Consider the following 14,736-nt stretch of genomic DNA (forward strand, 5'->3'; position numbering starts at 1 on the left):
ATAAAACTTGTTTTTGCTGTTCTATACATGGTCCTTGAAAGCAATGGTAGAGATTTTGAGCGGTCGAACCGTACAGTCGGAGTTGCATGTTCCAATCCTGAGCAATCAAGTCGCTGTCCCCACACACTGCTCCACGAGTTCCTGCCATGCTGTCCACTGCTCAGTAAGGGTGGTGGGTTCAATGCAGAGGACCTGTTTCGTTGTGTACTGTGCTCTGCTGTATATCCCAATTCCAAAACAAATCACGTTTACTTTGATGAGAGCTGGGTGATTATATTGGTCAAATAAACTAATTAAATGAACAAATAGTATAAATGCTGATTCTCTTTCCACGCTTAAGTTGTGATTCACACTCTTCAGTATTATTAGTACAACAATTTGGTCATAATTATCATAAAAACGCAGTATTTAATCTTTTCAAACATTCTTCCTTTTGTTGTAGGGTGGTAGTAGCCTAGTGGGTAACACACTCGCCTATGAACCAGAAGACCCGGTTTCGAATCCCACTAACTACCATTGTGTCCCTGAGCAAGACACTTAACCCTAAGTTGCTCCAGGGGGGGGACTGTCCCTGTAACTACTGATTGTAAGTCGCTCTGGATAAGGGCGTCTGATAAATGCTGTAAATGTAAATGTTGTATAAGGACATGGGACAGTGGGTGTCCAACATCCTGAAGTTCTAAGACATAATTTATTGTTCACAAAAATATATTAATACATGCAAAAGGAAACTTGTCATTAGGATCAGTGTGTTAATATGATTTTTTGCGTTTGTATGGAATTAATAACTATAATAGCTGATAAGATTGTCACTGTACAAGTACAGACGTTTGGAGCAAACCGGCATATGCTGATTAAACTAGCCCTGACGAGGATAAGTAAAGTTTAGGGAAGATGGTAAGCGACACAGTACAGGGTTATCCATCTTGCGCGTTGCACTGCGGGCCCGCGGCCGGGGGTCGGCGCTGCCCTCTGATTGGACGTCGCCGGGGGCGAAGCACGTGACCGCCGCGGAAGCCGCTTCTTGTAGAAAGATGGCGGCGCTCCGGTTGGCCGTGTCCGGCGCCGGCAGGACGTTCCTCAACCCGAGTAATGTAGCCGGCGTGTCGCAGGTGAGGCCGGCGGTCCCGCTTCTAGCCTGCGTTTCGTTCACGCGTGCGTTTCGGCCGCCGTGGGTTTTTTTTTGCTTTTTTTTTTTTTAACGCCGCGTTTAATTGCAGGACGTGAGGTGTCTGTCAGGGCAAGGTCAACGTAGGCCGACGTGCTCCTGCAAATTCACAGTGGATTCCTACCCGTCTCACTCTGTTACGCGTTGGCGTGCCTTTATTTTTCAACAAGCTAGTTATTTTACCCAGCTAAGCGGAAAAGCGAGAGATTATAAATCCGTAAAATGTCTTATGTCTTCTTTTTCAGTATTTTCATATACTTTGCTTTGTACGCGACTTGAAGTGCAATGTCAGACTGTCCCCCTTCACTTCAGGCTTGACCAGCGAAATGTCTGATCCTTTCTTCTTCCAGGTGAACATGTCTTTTTCAGCTCTGTCCAGAGGGAAGAAAGCGGCCCTCTCTACTCTGGGGTTGTTGACGGCTGGTGGTGCCGGCTTAGCCCTGATGCTCCACCAGTCGGTCAAGGCCTCTGAATTGGAGCTTCATCCACCTTCATATCCCTGGAGTCATAGTGGGATGCTCTCATCTCTTGACCATGCCAGGTCTGAAGTTGTTTGATTTACATATAAATTACATTTAATAATGCATTGTTGCACCATGCTCTGGGTCGAGAGCTCAAGTAAATTATGCATGTCAATATTCACAATGCTATCTCTCATGTGCGCTAGCCTAAAAATGCATACATCAATGCAAATGAATGCAATGCAATGCAAATGGGGCAGTGGTGGCCTAGCAGACCCGTAATCAGAAGGTTGCCTGTTAGAATCTCAAACCATGCCACTGAGCAAAACACTGTCCCCACACACTGCTCCCCGGGTGCCTGTCATGGCTGCCCACTGCTCACCAAGGGTGATGGTTAAAAGTAGAGGACACATTTTGTTGTGTCACCGTGTGCTGTGCTGCAGTGTTTCACAATGACAATCACTTTCACGTATGTTCAGAACAAATCAGTTTTTAACCGTGTGGGCATGTTTCTGCAGTGTACGCCGCGGCTATCAGGTGTACAAGCAGGTGTGTTCTGCCTGCCACAGTATGGAGTACCTGGCTTTCCGTAACCTGGTGGGCGTTTCCCATACAGAGGCTGAAGTCAAGACTTTGGCAGAAGAGGTTGGTTTATTGTGTCCAATTGATGAGTTAAAATTGGCATTATCTTAATGTCTGATCACACTTGTGTTTGCTTCTCCATTATTCTGACAGATTGAAGTGGTTGATGGTCCTGATGAGTCAGGGGAGATGTTTACCCGTCCTGGGAAGCTGTCTGATTACTTCCCTAAGCCATATCCAAACCCAGAAGCTGCTCGTGCAGCTAATAATGGGGCTCTGCCACCAGACCTCAGCTATATTGTTAATGCAAGGTAATTTTCTTACATTTGACCATTTTTATGCATGATGACATTTTAAACTACATTGTACTGCACAGTAATCAACAAGTACAGAGCACAAAACTGTTAACATTTATGACCATTTATTTTTTTTTATTTTTTTATTTTTTTTTGTGATCAGGTCTCATTCATCTTATTTGAACTTATTTCTTTAAGTATGTACATACTTCTATTTTCAGACATGGTGGAGAGGACTATGTCTTTTCCCTGCTCACTGGATACTCTGAACCCCCTGCTGGGGTTTCAGTGAGGGAGGGTCTCTACTACAACCCTTACTTCCCCGGTCAGGCCATTGGCATGGCTCCTCCAATATACAATGAAGTGCTGGAATATGAGGATGGTATGGATATTTCCACTGTTTAGTGGATTAATTACGTTTAGGGTAATTTCAAATAAACATTTGAACCCTTTTAAAATGAATTACATTTACAGCATTTATCAGATGCCCTTATCCAGAGCTACTTACAATCAGTAGTTACAGGGACAGCCCCCTCTGGAGCAACTTTGGGTTAAGTGTCTTGCTCAGGGACACAATGGTAGTAAGTGGGATTTGAACCTGGGTCTTCTGGTTCATAGGCGAGTGTGTTACCCACTAGGCTACTACCACCCACGAATGAATGCAAAATAATATTTCAAACTTTGCCAAGGACTTTAATAATGTAATGATAATGCACTACATACTGTACTGGTGTGAAGGACAGTTTAGCTGTTCTATATTAATTGAAACGTGTTTTTAATAATGAATGAAGCTTTGGTTGTTTCTGATAATGTTCCTGTTTACGTGTATGTAGATATTCTATCATTTCAAGCATCAGAGTCATTGCATGGACAGGAGTTGACTCATTTGATGTCTTTTTAATGGACAATTGTTCTCCATCCCAAAAAATGACTCAACTTTTGAACTGCAGTGTACATTTTAATATATTACAAGAAACAAAGGCTTTTCCTTTTTGGTTCAGATTGTCTCCAAACCGCTGTGCTTCTCTATAATCAACAGGAACCCCTGCCACTATGAGTCAGGTAGCAAAAGATGTCTGTACCTTCCTGCGCTGGGCAGCTGAGCCAGAGCATGATCAGAGGAAACGCATGGGGCTGAAGGTTGGTGTTCGTTAACTTTTCCTGGTTCATAATAAGGAGACCAAGCAATTGACCTATGGGTTGAAGTTGCTTTATTGTCATTTCAGCTATATACGCGTTAGACAGTACATAGTGAAACAAAATAATGTTTCTCCGGAACATCTATATTAATAGATATTCTTACAGACAGATAATATTAGTCAATATAACAGAGGTAGTGTGTGTGTCAGACCAAAGTGGAAAGTGCTCACAGGTGTATCTTAGAATGTATTTTGGCAAAATAATTGGATCATATTTTCTTTCCACAGTTGCTGATGGGTGCTGCTATCCTTATTCCACTGGTGTATTACATGAAGAGGCACAAATGGTCTGTGCTGAAGAGCAGAAAGATTGCATACAGACCACCTAAATGACTTTCTTTCTGAGCAATGTCCTTGCCACTAAACGTCCACATCAATGAATAAAAGCTTAAGTTATTGTGACATCAAGACCTTAAATTGAGATATTTTTATAAAACGTTGAAACATCAAATGAACATGTTTTGTTTGCGTTTTCACCTGAAAAGATTGGCTCAAACTCTCTGTACGCACAGTACATGTAAATATGTAATATGCCATTGTTCATGTAATAAAACTGTTCCTGCTCAGATCCGTATTTTGTCCGACTCCACCAGCGCTGGGCGGGCCCTGGTAAACACCAGTCACCATTAACATTATATTAAACTGTTAAAAGGCGCTTCGTTTCGTTAGCTTCGTAATTTTCTTCTGTTAATAAGCAATTAGTTGGACAAAAGAATCTCGAGGAGGGGCGCGGCTCTACCGGAAGCGGAAGTATGACGTTAACGGAAGTCGTTTCGCACCGCCCAGAACAACCCTCGGAGCGAGACGGAGGACGGAGACTCCAGCTGTAGCTTGCGCTGAAATACCCGGGAGGAAAGCAGATTAATAACGTGAGTATTATTTAAAAAAATACGCATACAGCAGAATATACGGTCGCCATGTGATTTTTAAAAATTATAAACGCGCACTTTGACAGCTCAGGATTGCAGTGCCTGCTTGCTGGCTAGCTGCATAGCCGACAATAGCAGCAATCAGAACAAGGACTTAGCATCTTGGCTAGTTCGGCAGTGCATTCCGACAAGGCCGTGAAGTCGCAATGAATGAGATCTGCGCGCTACGTTCACTGAAATCGCTTTACATTTCGGGAACCTTTTACCAAGAAACGCTTTCTCTTCGTCGGGCAGGCCGGTTAGCTGCGCCGAGTAGCGTGCCAGCGGAACGATGAGCGAGTCTGCTAGTCTGCTTCCTAGCCTGCCATTTGTGACAGATGTAACGAGAACGCGGTGGATTCTGGGCCTCAGAAGCAAACGTCATGATCGGGAAAAATGCGACGCATGTGACCCGTGTCTAAATAATTATCCAGCTAGACTTAAACATTTTTGACCGCATATTAAATGTGTCATACTGTACGTGAATTTCTAACCACGATTCTATATAAATCGAGGTAATGCTGGTAAATGTTCCACTCGGCCGCGGTTTCTAAACGATTTATAGGATATATGTAGTTGGTTGTCGCTGTGTTGCTATGTAGGTCAACAGAACCGTGTTTTAGAGGTCAGGTTTTCCGCGTCGTGTTCATCCTTGCTCGGTGCTCGTCGTGGGAGAAATGATCGAGGTGCAGTGGGAATATCATGTGTCCCATATTCGTGACATCATATTAAAATGAGCCACATGCAGAATCTGAGAGATCGGACCACGCGATCAATAGCTAAAAATTGTAAAACGTCCCTCAGGACATCAAGTGTAAGGCAATTTCAGTGTAATTTTGCATTAATAAATGCACATTTGCATTGATTTTTCAAATTTAGGCCAAATTGAATTCACTGATTATTAGGGTGACATTTGGTGGAGAAACACTTGGTGACTTGCTCAGCAGCAGCAGTTGTTGGATGAATTGGAAGTGTCATAATTCCAAAGGTAATTGTTTCCTCCCAATGAAACAGGGTGAAAATGGACAAGAGTGACCTCGTTCAGAAAGCCAAGCTGGCCGAGCAGGCTGAGCGTTATGACGACATGGCTGCGTTAATGAAGTCTGTGACCGAGGAGGGCAGCGAGCTCTCCAACGAGGAGCGCAACCTGCTCTCGGTGGCTTACAAGAATGTAGTGGGTGCCCGACGTTCCTCCTGGCGCGTCATCTCCAGCATCGAGCAGAAGACCGAGGCTAATGAGAAGAAGCAGCAGATGGCAAGGGAGTATCGTGAGAAGATTGAGCGTGAGCTGCAGGAGATCTGCAACGATGTTCTGGTAATAATAGTTCTCTTGTTTTATTCAACGTGGGTTTAGATTTCGCATGCTGAAGATATCTTTTGTATTCCTTTTTTGTCAGGGTCTTCTGGATAAGTTCCTGATTGCTAAAGCTAGTCAGGCAGAAAGCAAGGTGTTCTACTTGAAAATGAAAGGCGATTACTACAGATACCTGTCTGAGGTTGCATCTGGTGAAAACAAAACAGGTAGGTCTATTACACCGGTAATTAGTCAAATTTCTTCTAAATTCACTAACACGGTCATTGAAAGCAAAATTATTTTAAAAGCATATCATGGTCTAAATAGAATGCTGTGGCCTAAAATCCTTCTTGTTTGGCAGCCACCGTGAAAAACTCTGAGGAGGCCTATAAGCAGGCGTTTGACATCAGCAAGAAGGAGATGCAGCCTACACATCCAATCCGCCTGGGCCTGGCTCTGAATTTCTCCGTCTTTTATTACGAGATCCTCAATTCTCCGGAGGAAGCCTGCACCCTTGCCAAGACTGTGAGAGCGTATTTATAAGCTGGCAGTCTGACGATATCATGCTTACTAAACTATATAATGGATGGCATATACAAAAATGCATCAGTTTGACAAAAAAAAGTGATTAAACATGCATTTCCCCCCCTAAAACAGGCATTTGATGAAGCCATTGCTGAGCTTGACACCTTAAATGAGGATTCCTACAAAGACAGCACCTTGATCATGCAACTACTAAGGGACAACCTAACTGTATGTATTTTTTTGCCTTGTGTATAATTAGTCCAGTTACATTTACCTAATGTTTAAATTCACTAAACTATTTAGTAAATTTGCTCTGTGACAACTTATTAAAATACAAAAACATACAATTTGTCAAGTCATGAAACAGACCGGTTACTTTAACCTGAGATGTGATTCAGGCATGTTCTCATCATGGTCTTGACTCCCTTCCTTATCTGTCTAGCTGTGGACATCAGAAAACCAGGGTGAGGGCGAGGAGGCAGATGCTGGAGACGGGGAGAACTAGAGGAACAGCACTGTTATCCACGCACACACTCTTCATCTTAAACACAAACGGCTTCTTCCACCTCCCACCTCCCTTTCCACCCCACTCCAGAATGCTCCCGCCCTTTTATATGTCTAGCAGCATGAGTTGTACCTGAGCTACTACAATCCAGCACCAGTGGCGTTCCAGCGCCCAAGAGTTCACAGGGGAACATGCACACGTTAACAGGGCCAGTCATTTTCTTCATGACATGTAATGTGGTCATATTGATTATGTGTGTGAGTGTGTGTGCGAATGAGTAGAGGTTGAATGGTAACTGTGTGTAAGGGAGAGCTTTTTTTTTTTTTTTTTTTTTTTTTTTTTTTGGTGTGTGTAAGGGGCGTTGGGCGTTGTGAATTATAATTGTCCTTCCCAATAATTCCCATTTCCACCTAGCTGGTTGTGCTTTTTTTTTTTTTTTTTTGTTACGTTTTTTTTTTTTTTTTTTTTTTTTTTTTTTAGTGTAATTGGTCATGATATTTACAGGTTTTATTGTATGGTTATTAAACTGGCAGGTTATTTTCACCAAACATGCCTTTCTGCTGTCATTTTATTATCACTCTGTTTCAAATCACATTTTGCATTGTTATTTGAATACAAACAAGGTATGTTGCAAATTGTCCTGTATAGAGTTCTACTTCACTCCATTAATAACAGAAAATCCTGCTTGTTTATTTTATGTCAGTGGCTGACCATATGAAGTAGTCTGGTATTAAGGCTATATTTTGAGATGAATAAACATCGAATGCTTAGTAGTTAGAACATAGAGCCAGCAGCGGGTACATGTTTCTGGATGCATTTTACATATTTCGATCACATGTAGATTGACCCTGCCAGGTTTGGCATGTTCTCACCTATATGGTTTAAAATCTCATAAATAGCTGATCATTTATCTGATCTTAAGTCTGCTACTAATAGGCAAAGTATTCGTTTTAAGGTTGAATTGTACAGTTTCAATTGTACGTAATCTGAAGACTTTATTTAAATCCAATTCACAATAAATAACCCAAAAAAAAGGATGAGCAAACGGAGGTCACGGCACTATTTCGCACCGCTCCGTTGTCCGCGGAAGGACACACCGAGACTCCGGATCCTCTTTAATCAGTTCACCGGGGCGCGCAGGAACACTTCAGGTGGGCCGCGGGGTTAATTGAAGTAAATTACAACATTTTGCAAAAGTGACTTTATCCGCGCTTCCGTTCACAAGTGGACACGGCCTCCCTGTTCCATAACACTGGAGCGAAAGGTGAAGTGAAATTCTCCGTTCGAAGGTTTTATTTGGTCGCTGAAGGGGAACTTTCTCGGCTAATTCAGTTTAAACTATTTGTGCGGCCCACCGTTTGCACGTCTACGTGTATTATATTACACAAGTCAGATATATTTTTCTAGTTTTGGGTGGTGCTCTATTTCCAATTCAGGCTGTGCAAATCGTTTTGTTTCACGAACTGCAGTTCAGTGGGCTGCTGAATTTAGCCCAGCCTTACTCACCTCAGCGACTTTTTCCCCCTCGTTTGGTTACGTTTTACTTTTAAATTCCCATTTTTTAAAATGATTGAGTGTAGCTTAAGATGGATCACAGCTCTACATTTGTTACGTACAGGCTCTACAGCGACACACAAAATGTCTGTCCATAACCATTCCTGGTCGCATTTTTTAAATACTGGCGTCCATAGTTGTCCGTCGTTAAAATATTTACATTTACAGCATTTACCAGACGCCCTTATCCAGATCGACTTACAATCAGTAGTTACAGGGACAGCCCCCTCATGGAGCAACTCAGGGTTAAGTGTCTTGCTCAGGGACACAATGGTGTTAAGTGGGATTTGAACCTGGGTCTTCTGGTTCATAGTCAAGTGGTACCCACTAGGCCACTTAATGTATTAAACGTTGCAGAGCCACCGCCATGAACAGCAGTGGTCCAGCCTACCCCCTGGCGTCACTCTACGTGGGGGACCTGCACCCTGATGTCACGGAGGCCATGCTGTACCAGAAATTCTCACCTGCTGGACCCATAATGTCGATCCGCGTGTGCCGGGACATCATCACGCGACGGTCACTGGGATATGCATACATCAACTTTCAGCAGCCGGCTGATGGTAAGTCGCCCCCGAGTCTGTCCTGGGACAGCAGGAGATCATTGACATTTGTTGAATGGTTTCCGTATCAACCGTCGCAGCGAAGTTCGTCGTGCATAGTTTTTTTTTTTTTTTTTTTTCTGCAGCGGAGTGTGCCCTGGATACAATGAACTACGAGGTTATCAAAGGCCGACCGATCAGAATCATGTGGTCACAGCGTGATCCAGGGTTGCGGAAGTCTGGTGTTGGAAATATCTTCATTAAGAACATGGATGAGTCCATTGACAACAAAGCTCTCTATGATACATTCTCAACTTTTGGCAATATTCTGTCATGCAAGGTAAATCTGTTTGTGTAGGAGCGGAGCAATAAAAGGCTTTCAACTATATATTGAAAATATTTGTGATACATTTGTTGTAATGCATGCATATATGATGTCTGTGTTAATATGCTGAAGTCCGTTCTCTGCATGGTTGTTTTCAGGTCGTGTGTGACGAGAATGGCTCTAGAGGATATGGGTTTGTTCATTTTGAAACGCAGGAGGCAGCAAACCGAGCCATTGAGACCATGAATGGCATGCTGCTGAATGATCGCAAAGTGTATGTGTGTTACACCGGACCCAGAATTGAAAAAACATTACTGCTTGGATAGAAGTGTCAATTCAACATATTCCTTTTTAGCTGAAGTCACTATTATTAATAATAAGCGGAATGGAAAATGTATGGAGATAAGTGAGTGTTATTTAAATGTTTACAGAATATCCTTAACCCCTAACTGGTGACGTAAAGTTCTGTTTTTTTGCTCAGAGGAGAGGAAGGTAATGAGTTGGATTCAGACAGTGCAGATCCAAAGTTCCCATCCCTGGGGAAAAATAGTGTCCTGTCCCAGTTTAGGTCAGTGAACTTAGTCAAAATGTTCTTTGCATGCAAGCAGTGTGAAGGGCGGGTAAGGTAAAGGTTGTTCTGTACATTATCCTTAAAAGACATACAATTTTAGTAATGTTCATAGCATGTTAGTTGAGAGTTGGGATTATATTCTGAATCAATTTTTCTATAAAAAAAAAAATCTACTTTTATTTTCCAGATAAGTGTTAAATTCAGGAAGTGTATAAATAATATTGTACACTGTCTTGTGTTTGGATAGCATTCTATGTGTACATGTTTACATGGCAACACGTACTTAAAAATTGGCTCTTTGTAGTGCAGTTCAGATAACAGTCTGTGCCACCCTGACCTGTTCTTCATTCTCATCATACAGGAGAAATGGTTCTGAACGACCTGTAGTGGTTTTGTGATTTATTTAGTTTTTCCATCCTTTCTCCTCATTGATGTGTTTCCAGTTTTGTTGGACATTTTAAATCCCGTAAGGACAGAGAGGCAGAATTGGGAGCGAAAGCCATGGAGTTCACCAATGTCTACATAAAGAACTTTGGAGATGACTTTGATGATGAAAAGTTAAAGAGTCTCTTCTCAGATTTTGGTAAGAGATGAATCGTTGATTTCTTAATCTCGTTTCTTTGAGATGCTAGGAACACCTCTTCCTCTTGAGTTGTCTTTCATGTAATTATCAAATGAAAAGCAGCAGGGATTTATGAAATTACTTGGGAGATATTTCCTATCCTCCTGTTTTCTGCAATAACACAAGATTGTCAGTTAGTTACAGATGGGCAGAAATGATTTTTAGACAATATTTTGTGTGTTGATGTGTTTTGAATGTTAAAAGCTATGTATTTGTCTGGCAGGCACAACTCTAAGTGTTCGTGTTATGATGGATGAGAGAGGCCACTCCAGGGGCTTTGGTTTTGTTAACTTTGAGAACCATGAAGATGCTCAGAAAGTGAGACTTTTTATAGATATATTTATTTATTTACTCTGTAGTGTGAAAGGTTATATTTTGATGGAAATCGTGTGAAGTCAGAGTCTGTCCCTGTCTATGTAGGCTGTGGAGGTAATGAACGGGAAGGAGCTGAATGGTAGGATTCTGTATGTGGGCCGTGCACAGAAGAGGCTAGAGAGGCAGGGAGAGCTGAAGCGCAAGTTTGAGCAGATCAAACAGGAGCGCATCCATCGCTATCAGGTACTTATACACATTCAGAGGCTGAAAATAGAAATTGAGGCTTTACAACATAAAGACCAAAATATTCTTCTCAAATTGCCATTCATATTCCAATGAACATGCCAGCAGAGAGAAACAGGCTAAAGTTGTTGTTGCAAAATGCTTTTTGGGTGTGAATGTTTCAGGGGGTGAACCTGTATGTGAAGAACCTGGATGACAGCATCTCTGATGACAGACTGAGGAAGGAGTTTGCCCCCTATGGCACAATCACCAGTGCCAAGGTGAATACACCTCTTACTTTTATCTCTCCTTTACAAATGAGAAGTAAAAAAAAATAATCTCCCCTCCGGCTGCCTTGTGTCTCTTCAAAATATTCTTGTAGGTGATGACTGAAGGTGGGCACAGCAAGGGTTTTGGCTTTGTGTGCTTTTCATCACCAGAGGAGGCCACCAAGGCCGTAACTGAGATGAATGGGCGCATCGTCAGCACCAAGCCATTATATGTGGCACTGGCTCAGAGGAAGGAGGAGCGCAAGGCCATCCTCACCAACCAGTACATGCAGCGTCTGGCCAGTGTCAGGGCCATGCCTGGGCCTACTGTAGCTGCTTACCAGCAGCCATCTGGATATTTCATGCCTGCTATGCCGCAGGTGATTGTTATAATTTTTTTTGTGTGGTGAGGGGGAACTGGGTGAGCTTGTTTGATATTGGTGGGGGGGGGGTCAGACTAATTAGAGATAAAAAAATTGTTCTGCTTCAGCCACAAGGCCGTTCATTCTATAGCACCATGCCCAACCTTCGCTCTGCTCCAAGATGGCCGTCCCAGCCTCCTAGACCTCAGGGTATGTGTGTGTGTGTGTGTGTGTGTGTGTGTGAGCGAGCGAGAGACCATGTTGAGCGTATGTTCAGTAAATTTGATCTGTCCTTCCAGGAGTTTGTTCAATCATTGCAAAATATCTGCAAATGTGGCCTTAAGAAGCATCGCCTCTTCGTACCAGTCATAACATTTTTGTAATGTTTTTTTATTATATATTTTAACAATGAAATAAAATCATTAGTACATTCATTGATTTTTATAAATCAGAAACTGTAGGCCCCAGCAATCTCCAGAAAGCTGGAGATTATGGCAGTTGCCATAAAAACGTATAACAATAGGCATAACAAGTAGTTTTGTGTGTGTTTAAATTTGAGTGCTTACTCCACATTTATGTCTGCATACCCAGTAATGCTTTTTTGTTGTTTCATTGCCTGCAACAGTGCCATACTCTGCTCAAGTTGTGAGGTCTGTCATGCCCCGCCGAGCCTCCACCCCCATTAGCAGCGTGCGCCAGGCTTCCACACAAGCACCACGGGTCACCCATAACACACAGAAGATGGGTATGTATGCGGATTGGTTTTGGAGAGGGACTCGTGTGAGGCCTAAAACAATCAGTTGGATAGTGAAAGTGACTGATTTAATTTTTCCATTGATTACGGGTGTTTTTAGATTTGTTAATGGCAGGTTGTATAGTAATGCTTTAAACAGTGTGTCTGTGCTCCTGCAGCTAACATTGGGACCCAAACAATGGGTGGCTCAGTTGTCCGGGGAGTGAGCCAATACAAATACTCGAGTGGTGTACGAAACGTCCAGCAGGTCATAAGTGTGCCTCCACCAGTGGTCCAGCAGGTACTACACCATTTAGAGTTGGAATACATAGACCTCTTTATGTATAATGAGAATCTGTACGTTTAGAGCATTTATGAGACACCCTTATCCAGAGCGACTTCCAATCAGTAGTTACAGGGACAGTCCCCTCTGGAGCAACTTAGGGGTTAAGTGTCTTGCTCAGGGACACAATGGTAGTAAGTGGGGTTTGAACATGGGTCTTCTGTAAGTACTATGAAACTTTCATAGGCCAGTGTGTTACCCACTAGGCTACTACCACCCTACATGTGTGTATAGTGTCCTTGATTGGATTCATTCATTTTGTCTTGACTTGTACAATCCCTCTCAGGATCAATGTAAGCATGCCTAACAAGTCATTGTATTTTTACTGTATTTAATTTTGTTGCAATCACTATGTGCATTTATCTCTTTATTTTTATTTATTTTTTTTCCATGGCTGAGGTCTGCTGATTGTGTTGCTATAGCAGCAGACGGAAATTCGTCTGCTTTGTCAATCTAATTAAGAAGGTTCCTTAGATTTTAGAAAAAATGTAGGTTTCTATAGCAACAGTGTTGTCATCTACCAAACAGATTTGCAGATGTTATGCGCACACACTCACTGTTCACATATCAAACGCAATGTATTGTACAGTACATACCAAATCTAATGACTTAATTAAGAGAGCTACACTGCTAAGTGAGTGCACATCCTATGGTTCTTGTTCAGTGGAGCCATAATTTCCCAACACGTGCATCATAATAAACTTGGGTAGCACTTTTGTTCTTCTGTCTTCCATATAAACTGGACATACCGATGTTTTGTTTGTAGGTGGTGAATTCTCCAGTGATTGAGCCAGCAGTGCATGTGAGAGGGCAGGAGCCGCTCACTGCGTCCATGCTGGCTGCTGCTCCTCTAATGGAACAGAAACAGCTATTGGGTGGGTACTGAATTGAAATAATAATATGCCTTAATATTTTATAGAAATAGTCTCATCAGCTCTAATGTTGTTGATTTAGTCTTCTCTTTTTGTACTTGTCCTTCACAAATGAAATAGATCTATTTGGAGAATGTCCGGTAACAAATGTAGTGAATGTGAAAGTCTGTTAAAGAAATAAAAACACAATTCACCTGCTGTTGTGGGCTTATGTACATATATTTACGTAAAAAGTATGATTTATTCAGAGGAATTTCTTGCCCTTAGTTTGTGCGTGTGTAGGTAATTGTGTATTTGTCTTTGTCCAGGTGAGCGGCTGTACCCTCTGATCCAGGCTACCCACCCTAACTTGGCGGGGAAGATCACTGGCATGCTTCTGGAAATTGATAACTCAGAGCTGCTTCACATGCTGGAGTCTCCAGAGTCCCTGCAGTCCAAGGTGTTTCACATATTCCCTATGTTTTGTTCAGAGATACAAAAAAGGTTTTTGTAAGAAAGTTGTAAGAAAGAAATATGTTTAAAATTCATACAACTAGGCCACACCCTGACTCAATCAGGGAGTTGTGGAAGACTCATGAATCACAGTACTGAGGAAACAATGGTCATAAGTGTACAGTCCAGATCACAATAATGGCAATTTTTGTTGATTCATTTATTTGCTCCTCCTCCTCAGGTTGAAGAAGCTGTGGCTGTACTTCAAGCTCACCAAGCTAAAGAGCTTTCACCGAAAAAGTGAAGAGCGCAGTGCAACCTTATTCGACCACCGCCCCGTAAGAATTAGTACAGTAATACATGATTTCACTTCATGCCTCATTGTGTACATTGTGTAAATTTCACTTTAATTACTTTTTGTGTGTGCGCTCAACAGGTTCAACGCTCCAGAGGAGGAAGTCAAGGAGAAATTGTCATTTAAAAAAAAAAAAAAAAAAAAAAGTTAAAAAGGAAAAAAAAATTACACTGGAGACGTCTTTAAATATCTCAGTGCAGTTCAATGTGTTCTTCTTTTGTTTATATAAAAACAGAAAAACCAAAAAAATAAAGTCTTGTTTTGTGCATTAAAATCTTGCCTGC

The 14,736-nt window shown here is 42.1% G+C and overlaps 3 protein-coding genes across 3 annotated transcripts; all 3 read left to right on the forward strand.

Annotated features, from left to right (window-relative positions):
* Positions 1 to 989: 989 nt before the first annotated feature.
* LOC114798516 (cytochrome c1, heme protein, mitochondrial-like) lies at positions 990 to 4,274 on the forward strand. The gene is made up of 7 exons (XM_028994288.1): positions 990 to 1,112; positions 1,519 to 1,709; positions 2,148 to 2,274; positions 2,365 to 2,522; positions 2,729 to 2,889; positions 3,547 to 3,647; positions 3,935 to 4,274. Exons 1-7 carry the CDS (start codon positions 1,035 to 1,037, stop codon positions 4,037 to 4,039), a joined length of 921 nt encoding a protein of 306 aa, XP_028850121.1. The 5' UTR covers positions 990 to 1,034; the 3' UTR covers positions 4,040 to 4,274.
* Positions 4,275 to 4,463: 189 nt separating this feature from the next.
* LOC114797686 (14-3-3 protein beta/alpha-A-like) lies at positions 4,464 to 7,269 on the forward strand. Its single transcript, XM_028992657.1, has 6 exons — positions 4,464 to 4,575; positions 5,629 to 5,929; positions 6,012 to 6,135; positions 6,270 to 6,433; positions 6,566 to 6,661; positions 6,876 to 7,269. Exons 2-6 carry the CDS (start codon positions 5,636 to 5,638, stop codon positions 6,936 to 6,938), a joined length of 741 nt encoding a protein of 246 aa, XP_028848490.1. The 5' UTR covers positions 4,464 to 4,575; positions 5,629 to 5,635; the 3' UTR covers positions 6,939 to 7,269.
* Positions 7,270 to 8,859: 1,590 nt separating this feature from the next.
* On the forward strand, positions 8,860 to 14,430 carry pabpc1l (poly(A) binding protein, cytoplasmic 1-like). The gene is made up of 14 exons (XM_028992656.1): positions 8,860 to 9,052; positions 9,178 to 9,371; positions 9,515 to 9,630; positions 10,371 to 10,510; positions 10,773 to 10,867; positions 10,970 to 11,107; positions 11,272 to 11,367; positions 11,469 to 11,741; positions 11,846 to 11,927; positions 12,343 to 12,462; positions 12,630 to 12,751; positions 13,560 to 13,668; positions 13,974 to 14,104; positions 14,339 to 14,430. Exons 1-14 carry the CDS (start codon positions 8,860 to 8,862, stop codon positions 14,399 to 14,401), a joined length of 1,872 nt encoding a protein of 623 aa, XP_028848489.1. The 3' UTR covers positions 14,402 to 14,430.
* The last annotated feature ends 306 nt before the right edge of the window (positions 14,431 to 14,736 follow it).

This window comes from Denticeps clupeoides, chromosome 10, assembly GCF_900700375.1.
Source record: "Denticeps clupeoides chromosome 10, fDenClu1.1, whole genome shotgun sequence".
Lineage (NCBI taxonomy): Eukaryota > Metazoa > Chordata > Actinopteri > Clupeiformes > Denticipitidae > Denticeps > Denticeps clupeoides.

Bases quoted from the DNA above. Each gene is read 5' to 3' on its own strand.
- pabpc1l (XM_028992656.1), top strand. From the start codon at position 8,860: ATGAACAGCAGTGGTCCAGCCTACCCCCTGGCGTCACTCTACGTGGGG. The intron at 11,368-11,468 runs GTGAATACACCT...ATATTCTTGTAG, and splicing joins GCACAATCACCAGTGCCAAG to GTGATGACTGAAGGTGGGCA. The intron at 11,928-12,342 runs GTATGTGTGTGT...TGCCTGCAACAG, and splicing joins CCAGCCTCCTAGACCTCAGG to TGCCATACTCTGCTCAAGTT.
- LOC114798516 (XM_028994288.1), top strand. From the start codon at position 1,035: ATGGCGGCGCTCCGGTTGGCCGTGTCCGGCGCCGGCAGGACGTTCCTC. The intron at 1,710-2,147 runs GTCTGAAGTTGT...ATGTTTCTGCAG, and splicing joins TCATCTCTTGACCATGCCAG to TGTACGCCGCGGCTATCAGG. The intron at 2,890-3,546 runs GTATGGATATTT...TATAATCAACAG, and splicing joins AGTGCTGGAATATGAGGATG to GAACCCCTGCCACTATGAGT.
- LOC114797686 (XM_028992657.1), top strand. From the start codon at position 5,636: ATGGACAAGAGTGACCTCGTTCAGAAAGCCAAGCTGGCCGAGCAGGCT. The intron at 6,136-6,269 runs GTAGGTCTATTA...CTTGTTTGGCAG, and splicing joins ATCTGGTGAAAACAAAACAG to CCACCGTGAAAAACTCTGAG. The intron at 6,434-6,565 runs GTGAGAGCGTAT...CCCCTAAAACAG, and splicing joins CCTGCACCCTTGCCAAGACT to GCATTTGATGAAGCCATTGC.